Genomic DNA, 26414 nt, shown 5'->3' with positions numbered 1-26414 from the left:
AAACAGAAAAAAAAAGACAACTACTAATCACTGACTACCCATACTATATGATAGTTAATGTGCTAGGCTTTACACAAAAGAATTAATTTAAGAGGAATGAGGAAATCAAACCATTATCTTACACTTAAAGATATTATTTCTGGGGGCACCTCGGTGGCTCAGTAGGTTAAGCGTCCGACTTCAGCTCAGGTCATGATCTCACGGTTCGTGAGTTTCAACCCTGCGTCAGGCTTTGTGCTGATTCAGATTCTGTGTTTCCCTCTGTCTCTGCCCCTCCCCCACTCGCACTCTGTCTCTCTCTCTCTCTCTCTCTCAAAAATAAAGATTAAAAAAACAAAATTAAAAAAAAATGTTAAAGATATTATTCTGAACCTGAAATAATGTGTGCAGTTCTAACAAGTCTAAATGTCAAGAAAGCTAACAAGACTATGAAATATTCACAAGGTAACTAAAATAGTAATCAGCTCAAGAAACAACCTAATTGGAACAGCTAAAAAAGTGAGATTCGCGCTATGTCACAGTCAGCACTTATGCTGAATAGGGCTTCTGCCACCCATAACAAACATAGGCAATAGAACTTTAAGTCAAATGGATTCTAGAACCAGATAGCACGGGTTTGAGTTTGGCAAATTACTAAAATGTTGAATGAATCAGTTTCCGAAACCATCTGTAAAACGGAGATGTTAACGGTGCTTTCTTCACAGGGCTGTGAGGATTAAAACGCTGTGTGTATAGTGTTTGATAGTACCTGTACATAACAGCTTCTATATATGTTAGCTAGGAATAAGAAAAAGGGCTGGGGTGCCTGGGTGGCTCAGGTGGTTAAGTGTCCAATTCTCAATTTCGGCTAAGGTCACGATCTTACAGTTTGTGAGTTTGAGCCCTGCATGGGGCTCTGCGCTGACAGTGCGGAGCCTGGATTCTCTCTCTCCGTCCACCCCTCCCCAGCTTGCGCACTCTCTCAAAAATAAACCTTAAAAAAAAAAAAAAACAGAAAGAAACAGGGCTGAAGCCGTGCCTTCTGGCCCTTCATGAAAGACATAGAAAAAGAAAAAAGAAAAAGTAAAGAATTCTTTAGCAGTATACGGGGATAGGACAAAAATTATGAATAAGAAAACAAAACAAAAACCCACCAAACAAAAAAGAAAATTCCCAAAATACCTGAACATTAATTTATATTCCAAATCCCAAAATTGTATTTGGCCAAGACTATGGTCTCTGAAATTGACATGACTTATGGCAGACAAATGTGTTTTACAGAGTAATTATAAATGTGAGGCACTCACTATTCCAAGAAATGATGGTGACAAAAATATAAGAAGATTCTAAAAGGACAAATGTCCAAATGCCGCAGCTATAAACAGCCACTGCTTAGAAAGTGGCTTTTTATCAAACCCTTAAAGTCACTCACTCCCAACGGGAAAGCATGACCTGTCGCAGTAAGCACACAGGAACAGAACACAGGGCCGCATGGACCCAAGATGTCAGTAGGAATTAAGTGTGTATGAGAAGTCTTATCTATGAGATTCCACTTAGTCAACTACCCATCGATCACTTAATGATTTAGTCTGTGAATTTCCCAAAATCCTTATTTCTCTTTCATCCCCTTCCATCAATCCTTTGACACCAAAATCAGCAAACTTAGAAAAGCAGAGAGAAAATGTAGAATTCTAAAACAGATTTTCTTGTCAATGGTGCTTATGAAAATTTTGTGGAGAACTCTTAAGAACAGCTAAAATAAAATGGATTTTTCCTTATCTGCCACTTTCTGTTATCTACACATTCCACTTACCACAAATGGGTAAGAAAATCTGAAATTAAGCAAAATTCTGGCATTAATAAGAGGTATTTTACTGTATTACTCACTATCACAGGAAAGGGGCTATCACAAAGCTTGTCCGGTATGCTCACAGAGGCTGGTGCAAAGGTGGACTCCCCCTGACCTTGGGTAATGCTGGGCAAGGCCTGAGACAGCCCCAGGCTGGTGACCACCAGACAGAGCAGTCTTCTTCTCTATTGCACCCTTCAAATATTATTTTCTATTGGTGCCAAAAGTGAAAGGGGTTGGGAAACATGCTAACGACAGAAAGAATTCAATAAGAATAGGCTTTTCAGGATGCCATTTTCTCTATTTCGGAAAAAAGTAACTTAGAAATAACTCTACCATAACTTCTGCTCACCAAACGGACTGCTCAGGATACAAAACAAATCCCTATTAAATGAGAGCCTAAAAATCTCAAAATGTAAATAAAACTTAAGGTTTCTATTCATGGAAAGTTTCCTATTTATAATTAAAATTCCATCTGGAGTAAAAGAACAATGTTGTCTCTCTAATTGCTTTAAAAAGCTAAAACTACAAATTCAATACATTAACATTAATTATAATAGACTTAAATGTTCAGAAATTTGACCCCCCCACAATTAAAACCTTACTTATTTTCTTCCATATTAGTAATCTAGTAATATTAAAAGCATTTAATGGTCTTTAAGCTTTTCCATTAAATATATTTCATTGTAATTACAAGTTACATTTTCTTACCCACTAGCCTCTGGAGGAAATCTGACAGTAACCTTTCCCATCTCAGCACCTGGAAGCTCAACAAATTTCCCAACATCTTGCTTTTTCTCAGATGTCTGAAAAGCAGAAGAAAAACAACATATAAAATAGTTACATCGTTAAATGTTTAAGAATACACTCGTTCAACAAATACTCAATACCCACTATGTGCCAGGCACGGTTACAAGACAAATGATGACTAGAACGTCATCCTTGCACTTAAGGACCCCAAATCTTGTGAAGGACATAAATAAAACTAAACACTGGCAACAGACCATACATATGTACGTATAGAATGCGTTACAGCAGTGAGTTGAAGTTAACCAACAGCATCTAGGGTCATCAGGAAAAGCTTAAAAGGAGGTAAGAACCAAGCTGGACCTTAAAAAGTATGTGGAGATACATCAGATGCAGAATGTAGAAGGTATTCATTCTAAGAAAAGGGGTAACAGCACAGGTAAGACACAAAGACAATGCTATGTCTATGAAAAGTTAGAAATACATGGGGTGGGTGAATGAGCAAAGAAGCTGAAGCTGTTGACAAGGTCCAAAATACAAAGCCTCTTATGAACTTGCTTTTAGGTTTTAGGCTATGAGGAAATCTCAGGGGGTAATGGGGCCATTTATTTGTACTTTCTAAAATGATACCCAGCCCAGTGCAGAAGCTGAACTAGAAAAGAGAGAGACCTTTGATGAGATTATGGTATTAAATCAACAGGGGGTAATGAGGCCTCAATAAAAATCAAAAGCAGTGGAGACAGAAAACATAGATATGAGAACACAACCTGTTGATTGATTTCATGGGAAAAAAATGGTGAAGGATGAATGAAGATTTTTAGCCAAAACAGCTGAGTGGACTGTGGTGTCTTTACCCAAGCAGACAGTAGTTTTCAAATTTTACTGTGCCAGAAAATCTTTAAACTTTACTATACATGCCTAATATGTCAAACAGATCACAGTACAGAGACCTTGGGAAGAGGATCTTTTCTACTGTACTCTACGTCACATGTCCTAGAGAATCAACAAAAAGGCTCTGCAGAAGCCTAGGACTCAATGGTTAAAAATCAACAAACAGGAGAGAGTCAGGAGAAAGAAAATACGGTATAGCTATAAAAAGGTTTTAGTTACTTGGAGTTTGGATTTCCTAAGGGACATACACCGGATGACCATAATGTTTTAGACATATAATTACAAAGATTAAGCTTTATGTAGTTAAATAATTAAAGGTAAGCCAAAACTTTATAATAGCCTTGGCAGATTTTTCCAAGAAGATCCTTTTTCATGGATGGAAAGGGGAAAAAAAAAAACTATTAGTAGGAATAATTTTCTTTTCAGATCTACAGTCTCAGCATTAAAAATGGCTCACCACTTTAGCTTTGGTCGTTGAAACGTTCCACTTGGTACCTACGGACTGGAAGGCCTGGTGGGCTTCAAGGAAGCCAAACCAGCGTTTGACATGCACTGGAGTTTTGTTCTGTTTCAACTGTTCCTGCCACACCGGATTTCCTGTTAGCAAACATAATTTTAAAACCATTCAATAAATCTGCGACTTTGAAAGCAAAGTTCTAGTTGTAGTTAATTTAAATAAACAAGATGGCTTAAAGTTGTTCTTCTATAGGGGCGCCTGGCTGGCTCAGTCGGTGGAGCATGTGACTCTTAACCTCAGGGTCTTGAGTTCAAGCCCCCTGTTGAGTGTGGAGTCTACTTACAAAAAAAAAAAAAAAAAAAAAAAGGTACACTTCCATAATGAAACATTTTAAATCTAGACACACACTGCAATGTTTTCATGTAATTCTTTAACATACTTTACAGAATTCACAAAAGGTAATTAAAACTATTTCTGCAGTTCAACTCAATGAAATGAATACTAAATCCTGCTCTCACCACCACCACCACACACCCACTGTAAGGCCAATGCCACACTTCTTTTTTTTTTTTTAAAGTTTATTTGAGGGGAGGGAGAGAGAAAATCCCAAGCAGGCTCTGCCCTGTCAGGGCACAGCCTGACGACACAGGGCTCAATCTCAAGAACTGTGAGATCATGACCACAGCCCAAACCAAGAGTGGGTCACTTAACTGACTGAGCCACCCAGGCACCCCAACCAATGCCACATTTCGTAGATAAGGAAAAACTTCATGTATATCCACTAGAAAACAAAATAGAAATCAAGATCAAGAAGTAGCTCATTTCTTCAGATGTAACATCAAAAGTAGGCACTGAAGGAAAATTTAATTAACATCACAAAGCTACATCCTTAAGATATTATTTTCCTTTTCACACATATTAAGTCAGAAATAAAAAAAAGACAACAATGTCAAACCTATACATGAAAACATTTAATTAGAAAAGGACTTCATTTTATGTTGGTTATTTTAATAACAATTTAATTGAATTTGGAGAAAAGTTTTAGCCACAAAAATATTACACATAATGTAAAAAATGCCACATAATGCAGAATTAAAGAATGATAAAACCTTCTGGCGTATTTGCTTCTATTTTTTTTTTTTTTTAAAGAAAATAACAAGGGGCGCCTGGGTGGCGCAGTCGGTTAAGCATCCGACTTCAGCCAGGTCACGATCTCGCGGTCCGTGAGTTCGAGCCCCGCGTCAGGCTCTGGGCTGATGGCTCAGAGCCTGGAGCCTGTTTCCGATTCTGTGTCTCCCTCTCTCTCTGCCCCTCCCCCGTTCATGCTCTGTCTCTCTCTGTCCCAAAAATAAATAAACGTTGAAAAAAAAAAAATTAAAAAAAAAAAAAGAAAATAACAAAATCCAAAATAACAAAATTCAAGTCCCCTTTATACCTCTCATCAATCCCATAATCTTACCCTGTTACAAACTAGTCACAGAAGAGCAGATCAGTGACCCCCAAGAGAAACAACTCCAGATTACCCCCCAAACACATATACACCCATAATCAGAGACAACAATGTCTGGAGTAAAGGAATGGCTGAGACAGGAGAGGTGCTGACATAAATGGGATGAGGGCTTCTTTAGCAGGGCCAAGGTCAGCTTCATAGGCAGAAGGGAGATGGATTAGTGAGAAAGATGACCTCTAGGGACAGCAAAGGATAGGGAATCCCTGTGACTTAACCGGCATAAAATAGCAGGTGGTCATTCCTTTGCAAGGAAGTCCGAAGTGACTCTTTCTATGTGGGTATGTTTCTGTGTATGCACATGTATATGTATGTATATATTCACATATGCAGAAATATGTACACCTCTTACCCATCAAAATATCAATTAAAATAGAACAACCTTCAGAAAGAATAATTGATACCTTTTAGGGTAGCCCAAACACATAAATCTGCTAAGCTCAAGGAATTTCCAACTAAGTATGTTCTCAGAGACAGGCAATGATTGAGCTCGTTGATTGCAGAAGTAAACAAATTACATGAAGACAATTTTGTGGCACTAAACTCCAGCCAGTGATCAATCTGTGAACATAAAAGATGGAAAATAAATGCACACCACGGTTTAGATTTAAACAAACAAATGGTCTTAGTTAGAAACATGCCTATCTTATCTCCAATTACAGAATCTGCCATTATGTGGATTTAATTCTGGTTGCCTGGGATCTAAATTGGCATTAAAATAAACAAATTTCATTCATTCATTTTTCATTTTAATTTCATTCATTTTTCTGTTTTTTCTTTTTGCAGGGGTGTGGAGGGGCACTTCAAGGAAGAAAATGATTTGAAAACTGGCAGCAGCAGGAAGGAATAACCAACTTGATCAAAACCGGCAGGGGATTATCCACCTGCAAAATTTAAAAGTAAATTCCTAGGAAACTATTCTTTGTATTTCAAATTTTGCAAATTTAGGAAAATTAGAGCTGACTACAAACAAAGAGAAAAGCATCTCAACAACTGTACAGGAAGTTAATCTACTGTTGCTATAATTAATCAAAGTATGTACCTAGAAAGGAAAAGAGAATCCAAACTATGTGTGTGACCCTGGGAAAACCTCGTAATTTTCTAGGCCTGCTGCCTCATCTGTAACGTTAAGGGAGTTGCAGGAGATGATCTATACAGTTACATCCAGGTATGAAATTTTAGGACTCTATGAAGAAGACAGCACTCACTGACCCAAAAGGACTGCTGGTGGGGATTAAAAGTTGAAATTTAGGAGCTAGGAAGTTTTTTCCTGAAAATAAAAATAAGATGAGAATTCCTTAGCTAGGTCTGTAACTAAAACTCCATCAATAACCTTAAATAGAATAATCATACATAAGTCAACAATAAAATGAAGTTCTCAAAAGAATAGAAGTATAAATCAAAACAAAAGAAAACAAACCCAAGGAAGTGTTCCTTCCTTACCTCAGTATGTTCCAGCAGGTTCGAGCCATAGAGCCTAGCTGTAGTTGCAACTCGAGCCAAGTAGCGAAGTATGGAATTTATGTCTGTGAATACCACATTTCTAGAATACAAGCAGGAGATAAAATATTACCATAGCTCTAGCAAATCAGTAGGAGTCATGAGACTTACGAAGAACTGTAAAAATAGAACCCTTACATTTACCATGTATTTTCTACTACAGTTTAAAAAAAAATCTGCCTAAAAAAAAACAACCTGCCTAATTCATTCTTTACTGTTTCTATCAAATTCCAATATGTTCTGAATGTTCAGTTAAATCTGACAATTCAGTTAAGAGTGGACTATCTATACTGCTTTGTCCTTCTAACTATTGTCTATTCAGTGGTGAAAATATGAAAATATAATTGGGATATCAAGAGTAACTGATGTAAAATAAATCAAGGCAGAGAAGTCAAGGATATACAGTCATAAAGATGCTAGTTGTATCAACTTCCAAGTAAAGATGACAGATCAAACCATATAAAAACTGTTCTGTAAAAATTATTTTTTAAAAAGACACACACCCATAGGAAAAAGAGACTAAGGAAAAGAAAGAATAACAATAAAAATTCAGAAGCTAGAGAGATGAATTTAACAGGTCTGAAAAAACCGAATCTTAAGCAGACAGTGGACAAAGCTGAAAACCAACCTAACTTCAATTTTAGAATCCACAAAAGACTTAGGAATGGAAATAAGAATGAACTGGGGCTAAAATTAGGAGGGCTGGTAAAAAGTCTATTTAAGAATCAGTTGGAGGACACACGGGTGGCTCAGTTAAGTGTCCAATTCTTGATTTTGGCTCAGGTCATGATCTCATGGTTCATGGGGTCAAGCTCCAATTCAGGCCCTGCACGGACAGCCCAGAGCCTGCTTGGGATTCTCTCTCTCCCTCTCCCTCTGCCCCTCCCCAACTTGCGTGCGCGCACAAACTCTCTCTCTCTCACAATAAATAAATAAACATTAAAAAAAAAGAGAGAATCAGCTGGAAATAGATACCATCAAACCCTATTCTGCACACCTGGGCTGCTTCTCTTATTCAATCTTGGCAAAAACTGGAGGTTTATTCTCTAAGCACTAAAACAGAGGGTCTCTCAACTGGCGGAAATTGGTCACTGCTGAGTTGGTTTATGCAAGTAACTGGGTAAATGAATATACATATACTAGATGCTGAGATCTTTAGCCTTCTTCCCTCTCTCAGCTCCCAAAATATTCTGGTATGAACTCTTTACCTTCTAAACAAGAGACTGAAAGTCTTCATTGAATAATCTCATCAGCTTAAGAAGAAATAACTAAGGATACTAACATCAGAAGTTCCCACTAAATAAACTGCTCAATCAGACCAAAGTATGCTCAGAGCTGACAAGCCCACCCTTGAGGTCAGAATTTGCAAACAGCTTTAAATTCCTACCAAAATCTAAGAAGGTCATCAGGAATTACCAAATATTTGAAGAAAGCTTTTAACTTAAAAAATAGTAACCAAAATAAGCACATAGTAAAATGCAACCTGGACAAATTAGGAAAAAGAAAACGAAACAATATATTGCAATCATAAAATAACAAGATACTGTTAAGAGAAGTACCCAAAAAATAAAAAACAGCTCTTAGATACTAAAAATATAGTAGCAAAAATAGAAAAAACTCAATAGAAAAAATGGGATGATAAAGTTGAAGAACACTCCAGAAAGTAAAAAGAAAAAAATAGAGGGAAAGTGAAGGTGATACTTAATCCTAATATCCATATAAAGAACAGAAAATGGAGGAGAAAATCATCAAAAATTTTTAAACATTTTCCAAAACAGAAGGATTTCCATTCCACATTTAAAAGAGACCAAGCACCCAGTGGAAGAGATTTTTTAAAAGGCCCACACAGGGCACGTGGCTGGCTCAGTCGGTAAAACATGTGACTTAATCTCATGGTTGTGAGTTCGAGCCCCAGGTTGGGGGTAGTGATTACTTTAACATCTTAACAAAAAAAACCAGACCCACACTAAAGCATATCACTGTGAAATTTCAGAATACTGAATCACCAGAAAATATTCCTGCAAATTCCCAAAGTCACACAGAACAGAAGATCAGGAATCAGACAGGCTTCAAAAGAGAACAAAGCAAACAATTATTCCATGGAAAAGTAAAAGTTGTACACAAAAAGTAATCATAGTATGTGGCTCAGCAGTGAGTAAAACTTACTAGGTCATTACACTGTAAACACTGAAAGGTGACCTAATCAAAATTACGATACAACTACACTGGGAGGAAGGAGGAGAGGGGAGTGGAAGAGTGTGTTTGAGTATGTGTTTTTGTGTATCTTGCCCCTTTCCCAAAATAAGTCTTTCTGTCAGTTTATTATGAACCTTTCAACACTTTTCAAATCTGCACCTTGCTGGAGAATATCCTTGAAATTTTCTTTCAATTTGGTCTAGATTCTACTATCTGGTGAAATACTGTTAAAAGAATCTGAAACCAGGTTGTGTCCATTTCTTAGTTTCATTAAACAAAAATTAAAGAGAATAATATCTCCCTTTCCAGTTCTTTTTATTCTTTCCAGTGGGTTCCAAAAGAAAGATGTTTAATCTCCCATATATCCCAGGATGCAAATGATTCACTTTAATCAAGAACATATAGTATACGCTCATTGTAGAAAACTTGGAAAACAGAGAAGGAAAAAAAAACCCAAACACCCATAATTCCATCACCCAGAAACAGACACTATTAAAAGTGCTGCACACTTCTCAAACATATTTTTCTATGCAAATATGTGATTTTATCTTTACGTTCTGTTTTTTTAATTAACATTCTATTGTAAATATAACCCATCACTAAAAGTTTTTCATAAGCTTTTTCACAGATGCCTAACATTCCATGCTGTGGATTTACCATATTTATTTGCTATTACTACTAATTTTGAATATTTCCAATTTTCTACCAGAATAAATCACAGTAGAATTAAAAACCCTCATGTATAGGGGCACCTGGGTGGCTCAGTCAGTTAAGCATCTGACTTTGGCTCAGGTCGTGATCTCACGGCTCATGGGTTCAATCCCCGCATTGTCATGTCAGCTGTGCTGACAGCTCAGAGCCTGGAGCCTGCTTCAAACGCTCTCTGCCCCTCCCCCACTCCCCCACTCTGTCTCTCAAAAATAGACAATGATTAAAAATTCTTCACTCTTAAAAAAAAAAACCTCATGTATAAATCTTTCTGTACATTTCTACTTTCTTTTAGATTATAAGTGGGATCAGATACCTTACTGACAAATATGTGTCTCTGGATATACTTCTTTTAAGAATGAAGAATGGGGGGGGCGCCTGGGTGGCGCAGTCGGTTGAGCGTCCGACTTCAGCCAGGTCACGATCTCGCGGTCTGTGAGTTCGAGCCCCGCGTCGGGCTCTGGGCTGATGGCTCAGAGCCTGGAGCCTGTTTCCGATTGTGTCTCCCTCTCTCTCTGCCCCTCCCCCGTTCATGCTCTGTCTCTCTCTGTCCCAAAAATAAATAAACGTTGAAAAAAAAATTTAAAAAAAAAAAAAAGAATGAAGAATAGGGGGCGCCTGGGTGGCGCAGTCGGTTAAGCGTCCGACTTCAGCCAGGTCACGATCTCGCGGTCCGTGAGTTCGAGCCCCGCATCAGGCTCTGGGCTGATGGCTCAGAGCCTGGAGCCTGTTTCCGATTCTGTGTCTCCCTCTCTCTCTGCCCCTCCCCCGTTCATGCTCTGTCTCTCTCTGTCCCAAAAATAAATAAACGTTGAAAAAAAAAAAAAATTTATAAGAATGAAGAATAGCATACTTCTTTCTAGGAACAATCTACCAACTAGCAAGTAAAACAAGCACACAACATTGAATTCTGAATATTTCCAAAAATGCTGTTCAGTACTGAAAACAGAGATATAAAAGTACTTACTCAGACACATGAAGAATATTCTCTTTCCCTTCTTCAACAGAAATGCTGACATTGTCTTTCACATGTTCTACAGCCAACAAAGCTCCTAAAAATAATGACATGAAAAGATTTTTCTTTATAAACTTGAATCATAAAACAGTAAGAATGACTCAACAAACCAGTGTTAAGTCCTGCAAGGAGTAAACTTTTTTCCTAATGGTCTATAAACAGAAAGTATGGTCTTCTGGTCTTGGGGAAATATTACATCAGAAATTATTCATTGGCACAGTCCAACTGCTTTTGAGTATGTTCAGCTTCCAGTTAAGGACACTGAAATTAATCTTTTCCTCCCTCAGAAGACAAGAAGAAATGAGAATAGCGCCTTCTATAAAAACTATTGTTAATAACATTTCAGTGATTACTATGTGGTGGACACTGTGCTAAATGCTTTACAGTCATCGGAATTTTCAATCTTTATGGTAACCTTAAGAGGTGGTCACCTTTATCTCCATTTTACAGAGGAGGAAACTGGGCTCGGAAGGATTAAATAATGAACCCAAGTTCTTGACTAAATATGTGCCACTCAGGAATTGAATGCAGGTCTAAGGCAGTCCAGAATTCAAACTCTAAAACACGGTGTAATCTGCCTCTCAATACCTATTAAATATCCTAAATTGACTCATTTAGTCCTATAAGTTTGGATAACATGGGCCACCAACACCCAGATATTGATTTCTAAATATCATGCTCTACTGGAAACAGGGCTGCGGCAGGGAAGGTACGAGATAACCCTGGAAAATCTTGTGCTAGAAAGCAAGTACACAAATAGATATGCCAAAAGGACACAGAGGCCAGCTTGGAGGGGCTCCCACTGGCAAACAGTAGCAATGTAACCACTAAAGTAAATGACACAAGTTTTACTGTCTCCATACAATGAAATCCTAAATGGCAAATAAAAAGCATGAAGTACTGTTACAGGCAGCAGGATAGATGAATCCCAAAGCATTATCCTATGTACAAAAGAATATATATTATATGATTCAATATATATGTAATTCTAGAAAAAGACAACAGTGACAGAAAACAGATCAGTGACTATCAGGGATGAGAGATGGGGAAGGGAAACTCACTGCAAAGGGGCATAAAGGTACTTTCTGAAATCAGAGAAATATTCTCTATCATTATTGTGGTGGTTACTGTATGTTACTTGCCAATTTTAAATTGGCAAAGTTTAGTATATGCATGTTGTAAGTCAATAAAATGGATTTCAAAAAATAAAAATTTTAAATTAAAAGAATAAAAGTAAATAATACAGATTATAACTTTTGAGTACATTTTGTTATGAATTTTTTTTTAATGGGAAAGAAAAATATCTTCTGACACAAAAATGCCAACTAATACATGTAGAAACAACAGCAGAATTGGAAGGTCACCTTTGGCACCTTCTTAATCATAATCAAGTTGGAAAGGAAGCATCAATGGATGATGAAACCAGTAAGTGAAGGTTTGAGTAGGATGTTTACATGGTCCCAAAGCATTCAAAATGCCTTTTAAATGCAAAGGGAAAACTTTCCAGTGCGAAAAGCTGGCTGACATCATCTTAAGTAACTGAGATTAGATCACCGGTAATGGGAAAAATCAACTTCATGCACCAATTAATGGGTTGAAATGAAGAATACTGAATCACTTCTGTGCTACTCTTGCCAAAGATGTGTAGCTGAATCTAGCCACAAGGAAACATCAAACAATCTGATCAGGGGACATTCTTCAAGTAATTGGTCTTCAGCCTTCACAGAGGTCAAAGCTATGAAAGTCAAGGAAAGACTAAGACTATATTCCAGATTGAAAGAAACCGCAGAGACATGACAACTAGGTGCAAAGCATGATTCTGGATTTTGATTCCTGCACTATGGAGAGTACTGTTGGAACAATTAGTGTTGGAATATGAATGAACAGGGTCTGTGCATTAAATGGAAGAATGATATCAATGTGTACTTCCTGATTTTGATGTTCCTGTCAGGTCACAAAGTTTTTCCTCACTTGAGAGAGCACTACACTGGCATATTCTGGATGCTGAAGCATCATTATCTGCAGTGTGCTCTCCAGTGGTACAAGGGGAAAAGTATTTTGTTCTATTCTTGTACCTTGAAGTTTGAAGTTATCTTAACATTAAAACTTCACATGCTGAACGCATATAAAATAGGGAAATAACAATAATGCAATCTGTTTTCTAAATGTTTCATCTAATTTTACTGATTTAAAGGTAAGATGTATTTTAATTAAGCAATGTGAAGAATTAAAAACAAAAAAGGAGAGAAGCAAATATACATTCTATAAACTGGTCTACCGTTCAAAATGACAATAATTTTTTTTAAGATTCTCTTCCAGAATTAAGTCAGAATGTGATTCTGAGTTCTACAATTCACTAAGAAAACAGGTCTATCACCTTCAAGGTGATTTTCTAAGTAACATTAGTAAAAACTACAGCTAGAAAATACATAAATTGTGTTAGGAATTTTACCTACACTCTCATGTAATTCTGGCAACCAACCCTATGTGGAAGATACTATTCCTCTTAATCAAGGAAACTGTAGGAGAAGCCAAACAAGGAACTTGCCAATGTTCCACAACTAGTAAGTGGCAGCCAGGATTGGGCCTAAGTCTCCAGGAAGCAAATGTCTTTGCTCGTAACCATGAGACCACACTGTCTAGTGCTTTCCAGCCCAAAAAGCAAAACCCATTTCTTCCGGAGTTCATGGATTAGGGTGACGTTAGCCCATAATTACTGGAACCAATAGGTTCAAACACCAGCATTTTTAAAGTACTTAAAATGGCTATTGTGGGTTTTGTTCCAAAAGACTCAGAATGCCACCAAAGCTGAAAATGTAGTGAATAATTCTGTCAACCGTATGTGGTCAACTGCATCTAAAGATCGGCACTTCTCCCACATTAGTAAAGTATCTGTGAGTCTAGACTATGTAAACACGTTACCAAATAGGAGATTAATAAACTACTTAAATTCTTTTGTGTAATTTTCCAAAGTAATAAAAAAGCAGAAATTCCAAGCTATCTATCTACAATAACCTCAGCCACAAAGAAAAAGCAATTCCAAATAGAAATTAAGATGTATTAGGTGTATGGAAACCAATATGACAATAAATTTCATATATTGAGAAAAAAATCCCTATCTAAAATAAGTGCCTATGAATAAGAAAAGTATTTACAACTGAATTCAAATAATATACTTCCTTTGATAATATTTAGAATGACTTCACAATATATCACATACTATGTAAAATGCAAAAAATAATTCTGTAATAAAACTCTAGGCAGTTAAAAAAAAAAAAAAAAGATGTATTAGGAAGGTGACAGATCCGATGTTTATTCTGGCCTTGACTACATCCATAAGGATGTGTGTAGTAAAGCAACCCGATCAGTCCGCAGTATACTTGAGTGTTCCAGCAATTACCGTGCCACCATTAATTAAAAACAAGTGCAACCTCAGTTTTAATACAACCTCAGCGACTACGATCGTCTGCCTGGTTCCCTTTGAATCCAATAAAACATAAAGTAGTGAAGTGGACTGAAGATCTTTTCTGAGACGAGGTTCCTCAGGAAGGGAGACGGGAAGGGGGATATGCTACAAGAGAGGCGAAGATAATGGGATTTTAACTTTCAAAATGATGTTTCTATGTTCTAGGTCTCTAGGGAAAGCCACTTCAAAAAGGGAGAGGGGAGCTGGCTGAGAGTCATCCCTCTTAGAGAAAAGGACCGAGGCTGAGCAACGTGTCGCCCTGCCCGGGCTCACACCACGCCTCCCTCCACGCCCGAGTAAACCGTCTCCGGGAGCAGATCCACACGCCAAGGACGGAAGATGAGGGCCGCGCTGCTTACTCCGTGTACAGTTTCGGGAAGACGGCAGGCCTAATCCCACACCGCGACCGCCACTGCGCAACGCCGGGCGCGGCGACCTTCCCTGCCCCGCACCCTCCCCGGCTGATGCAACCCACTTAGGTCGACGGCCTCGGGCCCTTACCCAGCGGAGGGTCTCCTGCATTTACGGTCAGACAGAGCGTCGCCATCCCCGCCGGTCTGCAGCTCTACCTGTCAGTGCGCCTGCCTGGCCGTCAGAACCACCCCAAACCCGCCGAAAGCGAGAAGCTGCAACGTGTGCACGCGCCTGACGCTGCCGCAGCCTTCGCCCCTCCCCTGCGTCGTGGCTGCCGCCGTCTCCGCGCACACCGTGATGCGTCATCGCCGTGCGCCGTCTCCGCCCCGCCGCGGGCCCCGTGGTCTTCGACCCCGCCCCTCTGCTTCAGAGGGAAGGAGGGCCTAGAGTCGTTTCGCGCGGCCAACGGAGGGGGCTGAGGCGAACGAGACTTTACGACCCTTCGTAAAGCGAGGAGAGCAGGTGTGAGAGCGTTTCCGAGGTGTGAGTGCTTGCACGTGAGCCACAAAACGGAACACGCCAGGGGAGCGGTGTGTTGTTGATGGGCACTGTGTGTTTAGAAACACAGAGAAGTCGTGGAAGCACCCTGCACATCAAACCATGGTTACACTGGGGATGGGGGGAGCTTTTCAGATTTTCCGCATTTTTCAAAAGAAGAATGCATTTCCAAGAGTTATTTTCATATTTGAAAATAATGCTTAAAAAGAAAGGATTTATTTGTAAAAGGCGTTACTAAAAGCCAGTGCCCGCGTTTGTCTTGGCTTTGTTTGCCTGGTCGCGGATTTCTCCTCTACACCCCGTGGGAAGGGGTGGGGGTAGAGGTAGGGGCATGTGTGTGCGTGTGTGTACTCCAAGGGCTGGTATTCGAGCCAAGGGGTCAAGAATTGATTCCAAAAAAATATCTCAACCTCATCACCCCACCAGTACCACCACCAATACATGCCCCACGTGGCCTCAAGTGGGGGTGGCATTAAGTGGGGCCACTTGATGCTATTCAACTGGAGCCTGGGGTGGTCAAAGGTGCAGAAGGGCTTCACTCACCTGATGCCTGAGGTGGGAAGTCTGGAAGCCTAGGCTCAGCTGGACCCCACCCCTCTCCATAGGTCCTCTCCCTGTGAAGCCTCCAGCAGGGGAGTAAGACTTCTTACAGGGTATCTCAGTATCAGGAAAGTGAAGGTTCCAAAAGACCAAGATGAAAACTGCTAGGGTCCTCCTGATCTAGCTTCGGAAATCACAGCGTCACTTTTGGGCCACTTAATTGGTGACCAGTGAATCACAGGGCCCACCTGGATACAAAAGAAGGGACTACACCAAAGCATCAATACGAGGAGGTATGGTTCACTGGGGTCTGTAGTAGATTTCTTGTGTCTCCCAAGAAAAGTCCAAGTCCTGGCCCTCAGTCCCTCTAAATGTGACTATTTGGAAACAGAGTCTTTGCATATGTAATGAAGTTAAGGATATTAAGATGGCATCATCTTAGAAGGAGAGGGAAATTTGACACACTTTAATGAAGTCACAGAGACACAAAAGGAAGGGCTCCAATGGGTCAGGTTGAAAGTCAGGATGTCTGCATCACCAATTTCAAAATCTTCTTACTGAATCAGAGAAACCCACTGATGCATAATGAACTGAACATCACCACCAATAGGCTCTATGGAAAAATGATGCATCAGTTTCTTCAGGACTTGAATAACATTAACAAACTGTACCTAGCCAGTGTGGGTTCTGCTGATTAGGTAAATGCTGCTGAAGAACGTAAAGAAGGTTCATTCCTCAGTGAAAAGCCAAAAAAATGGAGAACATCAAGGACTGCTTCCCAGTGGCTCTCTTAGCAAACCTGTTGTGCTAATCTTAGCAAATATGGTTCTGGTGGACACAGTCTATTTCAAAGAGCAGTGGGACCAGGAATTTGATAAAGAACATACTGAAGAGGGAGAATTTGGACTGAACAAGAATATGAGCAGATCTGAGCAAGGTCTTTAATTCTGCCTTCCTTAAGGATGTGCAAGCCAAGATTCTGAAATGCCATAAAAAGGCAAGCATGGCTTTGCTGATCTAAGCACGATTGATCATGCGGATCTAAGGAGGAGTTTGCTGCTGCCAAATGAAGTAAATGGTCTGCAGAAGCTTGAAGATAAACTCACTCCTGAAAAATTGATAGCCTGGGCAACTTACAGAATGCAAGCAAGAGTGATGTAGATTTGTACTTCTATCAGTTCAAAGCGGAAGAGAGCTCTGGTATCAGGGCCATGCTGGGAGCCATGGGAATAGTGGATGCGTTCAGTCAACAGAGCATGACCAGGAGCCAGGGTGTTGAGGTGTCTAAAGTCCTACACAAGTCCCTTGGGGAGGTGGCTGAGCAAGGCACAGAATCTGCAGCTGCCACTGGCATGGAAACTTCCGACGTCATTGCCCTTTTATGAAAATTTCCATTGCGATCACCCTTTTCTGTTCTTTGAGCACATTAAAACCAACAGCATCTTTTTCTTTGGCAGAGCCTCCCCTCCCTAGATGCTGTCAGCCGGTCACTACTTTTGGTAAAAGCTCACAGAGTTGTTCTGGGAAATTGACTGCTAGAAATAACAGGTTCTATTTGTTTTCCTTTCTAGTATCAGTCACAACCAAGAATTTAATAGTTGGAATATCATGTCTGCCTATTTCTCTCACTCCACAAATGTGTAAACCTACATTTTTCCCACTAAAGTTCGCTTTGGACATTAAAATAACATTCCCTTTGGACAAAATGTTCAGCCTCAAGATTAGACAAAGGGATATCTCCATACTGCATCTTCTAAAGTTGAAATATTGTTTCTGAACTGTTTACATGAATCAAACCAAATTATACCTGCTCTTCAAACTTATTAACCCAGACTCCTCCATTTCTTTGAATTTAGCTAGTATCTGGGACCCTTACATATCTATTTTATTTTATTTTATAAAATACATTATCAGTAAACCAATGACTAAAAAAAAAAAAAATAGTAGTACATCTTTTATCTGTTTGCACCACTTTCCTTTTGCCTGAAATTATTTTCCCCCAGATTTTCATGACTGACTTCTTATTCAAATTTCAGATCTAAATGTACCTTCACACGTCCCTTTTGATGTCTTTAGCTTTTAATTTTTGCTAATATTGCATTTCTTGTCTATAGCCTTTCAGACATAATATTTACAGATTAAGGTCTTTTTAACTTGCAAACACAAAAGTGAGAAGTGGAATTGTTACCTGTTTAGCCTTGTAAAGATGGTTCCATAACATGTTTAACCTCATATTCTCCATGGATGGTCCCTCTCAGCTAGTAAATCAGACAAAATGTTCTATTTGAAGTCAGTGTAGTCTTAGATCGTCTTTTGTTACTTCTTCTGTTTTATATTTATCCTTTTAAAATCGCTTAGCAGAGAGCTCCTTATGCTGCCACCTCAAGCTTCTATGTTTTGGCCCTTTTATTATATACCTGCTTTTTTTATGATTATAGACTCATAATTTCATTCAAACAAAACAATAGAAGAGGCTTTCATTTTTCCTGGTCACAATATCATAAATGGCCAAGGGACAATATGTAGCTTTTTCTAAATGTGTGGAAACACTTAAATGAGATAATGGTTAGAGGGGGTAGGAAAAAGAGAATTATAAAGTGCTATGTGATGCCATTAAGATAAGGAAACTTGTATTGTCATGCTCAGCATTTATTTTATGACTATTAAGAACTCCAAGGTGAAAGTCAAATTCCCCCCTAGTTATGGGCCCCTCCACTTCATCAACCAATACCTCACATAACTTTCGGGGAGCTGTTTCATATTTGGTCACAGCTTCCATCTAGGTAGTAAGCAATGTGTTCACAGAGTGCTAATACTGTGATAGATTACACTGATACTTTGAAGCTGCCCTCTTCTAAATATACTCCTCTTGGTCAAAGTGATTTTTAAGATTTTTTTGATATTATTAAGTTTCACAAAGGGTCCAATAGACTTTCCTGCACATCACTGATGTACACTCACTAAATATTATGCAGTGATTGAATCATATATGAGATATAGGGAAAAGATCAGTGTTTATTTGCTGAGGAATTCTTGGGTCTCTCTTAAAAATTCTTTTCATATTGAGTGTCTTTTTCCATATGACGTACTAGGGATACAGAGAATCTTAAAATCACTTCCTCAACAGATGAATAACCAAATAACCTGTTTTTGAACACCTTCAGTGATGAGGAACTTAATACTGCTCAAGACAGCCCCCTCTGTTTCTAAACACCTATTACTATTAGAGGCATCTAAATCTGCTTTTCTGTATATCTGCCCACTACCCTCAGAGGCTGTTCAGAACAGGTCTGGGATCCTCTACATGGCAACTTTTCATACACTGGAAGTTGTCATGATGCCTCCCATGTCTTTGTTCCCTAGGCCAGATGTCTCCAGACCTTTCAACAATCCTTCAAATGATAGTTTTAATCTATCCCACCTTCCCCCTTCCAAACATGCTTCTGTTACTCAATGTGTCTTTTAAAATGTGATACTCAGAACTGAACAAAAGGTTCTGGGTGTGGTGTGATCAGGGCAGAGTGCAGGCAGAAGCACTGTCTTTTGTTTTGCCCATCACCATGCTATTAACGTACGCTACGTTAGCTCTTTACAGCCACAAGAAACTGTTGACTCATATTAATATTGTAAACAACTCCAGGACAGAGAGCCCAGAAATAAACCCATACTTATAAGGTCAATTAACTATGAGAAAGGAGGCAAGAATATACAATTCTTGAATATACAAGAATATACAAGTGTTTTAAATAAATGGTGTTGGGAATACTGGACAGCTACATGTAAAAGAATGACCACTTCCTCACACCACACACAAAAATAAACTCAAAATGTATTAAAGACCTAAATGTGAGACCTGAAACCATAAAAACCCTAGAAGAGAACATAGGCAGTAATTTCTCTGACATCAGCCCTAGCAATATTTTTCTAGATATGTCTCCTAAGGCAAAGGAAACAAAAGCAAAAATAAACTGTTGGGACTACATCGAAATAAAAAGTTTCTGCACAGCAAAACTGCACAGCAAAAGAAACAATCAACAAAACAAAAGGCAACCTACAGAATGGAAGAAGATATTTGCAAATGATATATCTGATAAGGGGTTAATATCCAAAATATATAAAGAACTTATACAACTCAAAACCAAAAAAACCCACAAATAATCCAATTAAAAATGGACAGAAGACATGAATATACATTTCTCCAAAGAAAATATGCAGATGGCCAACACACACATGAAAAGATGTTCAACATCACTAATCATCACAGAAATGCAAATTAAAATCACAATGAGATACCACCCGTCAGAATGGCTAGTTGCAAAAAAGAAACAAGAAACAACAAGTGTTGGCAAGGATGTGGGGAAAAGGAAACCCTTGTGCACTGTTGTTGGGAATGTAAATTGGTACAAGCATTGTGGAAAAAAATACGGAGTTTCTTCAAATACTAAAAAGAAATATACCATATGACCCACTAATTCTACTACTGGGTATCTGCCACCAAAAAACAAAAAATGCCAATTTAAAAATATATATGCACCCCTACGTTTACTGCAGCATTATTCACAATAGCCAAGATATGGAGACAACCCAAGTGTCCATCCATAGATGAGTGGATAAAGATATGGTACACACACACACACACACACACACACACACACACACACACACGAATATTACTCAGCCATGAAAAAGAATGAAATCTTACCATTAGTAACAACATGGATGGACCCAGAGGGTATTATGCTAAGTGAGATAAGTCAGACAAAGAAAGACAAATACATGATTTCACTCATATGTGGAATCTAAAAAACAAAATAAATGAACAAATGAGAAACCAGACTCTTAAATACAGGGAACAAACCGGTAGTTGCCAGAAGGGAGGTGGGGGAGGGGACAGATGAAATAGGTGAAGGCGATTAAGAGGTACAAACTTCCATTTGTAAAATAAATAAGTCATGGAGACAAGAAAAGTACAGCATAGGGATTTTAGTTAAAAAAAAGAAAGATTGTAAACAACTAAAATCCCTCAAGTTCCCCATTCTCTGCTTAACTAATGGAAGACGTTGCATGCACTAACTTAGCCTAGTCTTGATCCATAGAAGATTTCATAGAGCTAACATTTTCATTTTAAATATCATTGCTAACTTTTAACTTTTGAGATTGTTTTAGTTCCATCTATGTCATTCAGCACATTGACTGCTGTCAAAGTAATACAGACGGCTCTGAAAAGACTTAGGTACAAACATTCCAAGTGCCCAATGACTGGATGAGTCCAGAAATGCCTTAACAATTCAGAAGAGAGTGGGATTGTTTACGGAGTAGGAAAGAGATTAGTGCTAAGAAGTAATGATAACTATTCTATTTGTTTATAGAGTTCTGCAATCGTATTATTCTTCCCAGTCGAAACCGTATCATTCTTGATTTTGAGAAGCATGGAATCATCAAGAAAATGGATGTCATCAATAGAAATGACAAAAAGAGTGTACAACTGTGGTACGCAAATAGAAACCTGCTTTCGGGAAAGTAGGACTACAGCAGTAAGAGTCTCAGGTCTTAGGACCATTATCTTGTTGGATGCTTTTATTAGTTCCAATCGTTTTCTTAGACATTTTGAATTTTCTACGTACTTTTTTTCTTTCTAGCCAATATTTCTACCTCCTATTTCTTTCATTGTCAAAGGGGCAATGTTTATGTTGAGCAAAAACATATTTCTCTTACTCCTGACTTTGTGGGAATGTAGCTGTTTCACTATCAAGAATAGTGTTTCCTTCTGGTATCTTACAGATACTCACTATCCAATTAAGGAAAATTGCTTCTGTTCTTAGGTTAGCAGTATTTTTTCTTAAAAAAAAATTAAAATGGGCATTTTCAGCATCTACTGAGATTCAAACAACAGATTAAACCCTTCTTACAATGGAAATTAACAGGAAATACAGAGGTGAAAGAAAAAAACTCTGCCCTTCATAAAGGGACCTAGTCTTATACATGAAAGAGACAAATAAAATTTGCTATACAATGGGATACATGCAGCAACAGAAATACATTCATCTTTTTTTTTAAACATTTATTTATTTTCAAGAGATGCAGAGTGCAAGTGAGTGAAGGGCAGAGAGAGAGAGGGAGACACAGAATCTGAAGCAGGCTCCAGGCTCTGAGCTGTCAGCACAGAGCCCGACATGGGGCTCAAACTCACGAACCGTGAGATCATGACCTGAGCCGATATTGGCCACTTAACCGACGGAGCCACCCAGGTGCCTCAGAAATACCTTCATCTTAAAAACATTTTGGAGGGGGCACCTGGGTGGCTCAATCAGTTAAGAGGCCACTTTTGGTTTCCGCTCAGGTCATGATTTCACAGTTTGTGAGTTCCAGCCCTGCATCAGGCTCTGTGCTGACAGTGCAGAGCCTACTTGGGATTCTCTCTCTCTCTGTGTCTCTGTCCACCCCTCCCCGGCTCATGCTCACTCTCTCACAAAATAAATAAATAAACTAAAAAAAATTAAAAAAACATTTTGGAAATAAGAGTAATAACAATAAATGCATGAGTAAAAGCTTACACAAGGTACAAAGTAGCTCAGAAGATGGAAAATGATTATTCACGGTGAGTAGGGGAGGGAAGAGAGAATAGTAAAGGAAAGCTTCCAGTAAGAGATGGCATATCTAAGGGATGGAAAAAAAGAGGTCAAAGAAAGAACATGAGCTAAAGCCTGGAGTTGTGAAGCTGTGTGTATTTGGAAAACCGGCCAGTTCGTTACTGCCAGAATGTAAAATGTTTTGCAATGAGAGATTAAAAAGCTGGAATGTCAGCAGATACTAAATTATAAAGAGTTCTGAGGAACTAGAGTTCATCCCGTGATAGGAAGTCAGTAAAGAGTTCTAAGCAGCAGCAAGAGATATGATTAGGATTCAAGGACCGTTTCGACAACAGTATGGCAGGTGGATTGTTGTGTGCAGAAATGGTGGCAGAGAGACCAGTTAAAATGTCATTACAGCAATCTGTCAGAGAGGAGGTAAAAGATGAAGGCCTAAACTAAGGCAATAAAAATCAGAATTGAGAACAGAGAGGAAGTTCCAGACATATTTGAGAGGTCGACTCAGTGGTGATTGGTGAGATGCTGAGGAAGGAGGTGGTGGGAGGAAGCAGGTGTGTCTGGGTTTATAGCCAGGCTTCAGGTCGGATGATTGGGTGGATGACTGTCATCGTCTAAGAAGCAAGACAGGAGGGAAAACAGGTTGGCCAAGTATTTGGCCCCAAACTGATTTTTTGAGATGCTTCCATCTAGACAAAGGGGTGCCTGGCTGGCTCAGGCGGTAGAACACGCCACTCTTGATCTTTGGGTCGTGAGTTCAGGCCCCATGGTGGGCATGGAGACTACTTAAGAAAAAAAAAAAGGTATCTAGATGAAAATATCCCATAGCAACTGCATAATATAATTCTGAGGCTTAGTTCAAACATCTTGCTGGAGTTGAGTGGTTGTCGAAATTGTGGCAATAAACCAGGAAGAGGATATGGAGCTGTCCTATGTAATATGATGGGCACTAGCCACGCAGGGCTATTTAATTTTTTTCTAACAGTTTCATTAAAATATAATTCATACACCGTACAATTTACCGATTTAAAGTGTACAACTCAATGGCCTTTAGTGTATTCAGAGTTGTTTAATCATTAACACGATTTTTTTTTAATTTTTTTTTAACGTTTATTTATTTTTGAGACAGAGAGAGACAGAGCATGAATGGGGGAGGGTCAGAGAGAGAGGGAGACACAGAATCTGAAACAGGCCCCAGGCTCTGAGCTGCCAGCACAGAGCCCGACGCGGGGCTCGAACTCACAAACCGCGAGATCATGACCTGATCCGAAGTCAGACGCTTAACCGACTGAGCCACCCAGGCGACCCTCATTAACACAATTTTAAACCATCACTCCAGAAAGAAACCCTGTATCTTTTAATAGTCATTTTCATTTCTCCTAAATACTTAAAACTAAACAAAAAAAATTTTTAAGACTGTACATGACCTGGCTCCTGCCTCCCCAACCTCATTTTATAACGTTCTTCTCTCCTTGTTCACTTTATTTCAGCCTATCCTGGCTCCCTTCCTGCTTTGTTTTTCTTTCTTTCCTCAGAGACACTGTGCTCGTTATTCCTACTGGAAATCTCAGCTTGGACATCACCTCCACAGAGAAGATATCCACTTTATGTAAAAGAAATCATCTTCCAGCTCCCCATCCTGCCCCAGTTGCTTTCTAACTAATCTTCCTACTTGATTTCCTCTGCAGCATTTACCACAATCGAAATAATTTCATTTACTTGTTCATTATCTGATTTGCTTCACAAGAACATGAGCTCAACAAAGGAAAAGATTAGAGGTCAGCGTTATGTCCACTGTTGTATGTACCTAGAGCAGTGACTCACATATGTACTCAAAACATACTTGTTGGGCCACCTGGGTGGCTCAGTTGGTTAAGTGTCTGACTTTGGCTCAGGTCATGATCTCATAGTTCGGGAGTTTGAGCCCCACACCGGGCTGTGCTCTGACGATGCAGGGCCTGCCTGTGATTCTCTCGCTTTCCCTCTCTGCCCTTTCCCACTTGAGCACGCTCTTTCCCTCTCTCTCAAAAGTAAATAAACTTTATGTTTATTTATTTGTGAGAGAGAGAGAAAGAGACACAGAGCATGAGCAGGGGAGGGGCAGAGAGAGAGGGAGACACAGAATCCGAAGGAGGCTCCAGGCTCTGAGCTGTCAGCACAGAGCCTGACGCCGTCTCAAACTCATGAACCGTGAGATCATGACCTGAGTCAAAGTTAGACATTTAACTGACTGAGCTACCCAGGTGTCCCAAGGTCCCAAAATAAATAATCTTTAAACACCCCCCCCCCCACACACACACACTTGTTGAATGAATGAATGGAAGCCAAGGTGAGAGAAAGCATGGTATTTGGGGAGACCTCTAAATGGTTGAGCACAGCTGGATATAAGCTCGTGATCAGAGTTGATGCTGGAGAAGGAAGGCATCAGAGTTTACATGCTATGATAAGAAACTAGTATTTTATCTTGAAGGCAATAAGAAGCTCTAAAAGATTTTAAGTAAGGGAGTGGCACTACTAGATTTGACTTTGTAAAAAATCACCCTAGAGAATATAAGTGGAGTGAAGAAAACTACAGCACAGGCAGGCAGATTCATCAGGAAGATATCACAGTGATCCATGGAAGAAATAAAGGTGTATGAGGGTATAAATTAATGTATAAGCAATGGGATTGAAGAGAGAACGTAGACTTTCAAATATGTCTCTTGGATAACTCATTTTTAAAATTTTAATTTAATTTTTTATTTTTTAAAATTTACATCCAAGTTAGTTAGCATATAGTGAAGCAATGATTTCAGGAGTATTGGATAACTCATTTTTAAATAGGAGCCTGTAGGGGTGCCTGGTGGCTCAGTTGGTTAAGCATCTGACTTCAGCTCAGGTCACGATCTCATGACTCATGAGTTTGAGCCCCAAGTTGGGCTCTGTGCTGACAGCTCAGAGCCTGGAGCCTGCTTCAGATTCTGTGTCTCCCTCTCTCTCTGCCCCTCCCCTGATCATGCTCTGTCTCTGTCTCTCTCAAAAATAAATAAACATTAAAAAAAATTTAAATAGGAGCCTGTAGAAAATGGCTTCAGAAGTTATTCTCACATTGCACTTGGGCTTTTTTTTTAAATTAGGTTTAACTGAGAATAAACTGAGGGTTGATGGGGGGTGGGAGGGAGGGGAAAGTGGGCGATGGGCATTGAGGAGGGCACCTGTTGGGATGAGCACTGGGTGTTGTATGGAAACCAATTTGACAATAAACTTCATATTAAGAAAATTAGGTTTAGTCTCCTCTTTATAGATAGAGAACTCTACTCTTAGAGGGAAGTAAATGGATTTAGGAAGCGATTTCCAAATTTGGCCAATTACTAGAATCACCTTGAGGACTGGTAAAATAATTTAAGGAGGGATGGGAAAGAATGAAGAGCTTTGTAGACATAGTAATTCACAGATACCTGTGAGACACCAAAACAGGCTTTTGGGCATGGCAACTTAAAATTTGAGACGATTGTTGTTGTTTTAAAGTAAGCTCTACACCCAAAGTGGGGCTTGCACTCACAACTCCCAGATCAAGAATCATATGCTCTACTGACTGAGCCAGTCAGGTGCCCCTGAGAATTCTAAACTAGACAGAGATTTTGGAATTAAGGGTAAGCAGGTGAAGCCATATGTGTGGATTAGATCATCTAGTGAAAAGGTAGAACCCAGAGCAGAATCTTGGTGAACCCACTGACATTGAAATGAAGAGAGACAAAGAGAAACCAAGAAAGGAGACTAGGTGGGAATGGCTGGAGAGGGAAGAAGAAAATCACTGGGAAGAGAGTTATAAGAGACTGGAGTGGTCAAAGGTGTCAATGTCAAGATGCTACACTTCAGGCTATGTTACAGATGCTGTGAAGTTATTATCTAAACTTCAATGATTATCAAAGGCCACAGAAGAGCTTTCTAAAAATATATAGAATCAAAACTGCTGGGATGAAGCCTATGAACGTATTTTTGAAAAGCTTCCTAGGTGATGTAGTTGGGTTTGAGAACCATTAATTTAAACCACTTTTCTCTAATCCAACAACAGAGAAAT

General features: G+C 39.2%; 1 protein-coding gene across 3 annotated transcripts in view; it reads right to left on the bottom strand.

The window, feature by feature from the left end:
• EPRS1 (glutamyl-prolyl-tRNA synthetase 1) overlaps nt 1–15031 on the bottom strand; it is a 73360-nt gene extending 58329 nt beyond the window's left edge. Inside the window, exons 1-6 of one of the 3 annotated variants that reach the window (XM_045455738.1) lie at nt 14817–15031; nt 10802–10886; nt 6874–6973; nt 5835–5991; nt 3924–4063; nt 2540–2634 (exon numbers count right to left, since the gene is read on the bottom strand). In XM_045455738.1, coding sequence (XP_045311694.1) covers nt 2540–2634; nt 3924–4063; nt 5835–5991; nt 6874–6973; nt 10802–10886; nt 14817–14862 — 623 coding nt within the window. In that variant the 5' untranslated portion in view covers nt 14863–15031. Of the gene's footprint in view, nt 1–2539; nt 2635–3923; nt 4064–5834; nt 5992–6873; nt 6974–10801; nt 10887–14816 lie in introns of those variants that run through there. The other 2 variants (XM_045455737.1, XM_045455739.1) reach the window with 2 other exon arrangements.
• Nucleotides 15032–26414: the final 11383 nt, after the last annotated feature.

This window comes from Leopardus geoffroyi, chromosome C3 (genome assembly GCF_018350155.1).
Source record: "Leopardus geoffroyi isolate Oge1 chromosome C3, O.geoffroyi_Oge1_pat1.0, whole genome shotgun sequence".
Taxonomy (NCBI): Eukaryota; Metazoa; Chordata; class Mammalia; order Carnivora; family Felidae; genus Leopardus; species Leopardus geoffroyi.
The sequence above is the reverse complement of the archived record's forward strand: the minus strand, read 5'-3'. Positions and strand labels throughout refer to the sequence as shown.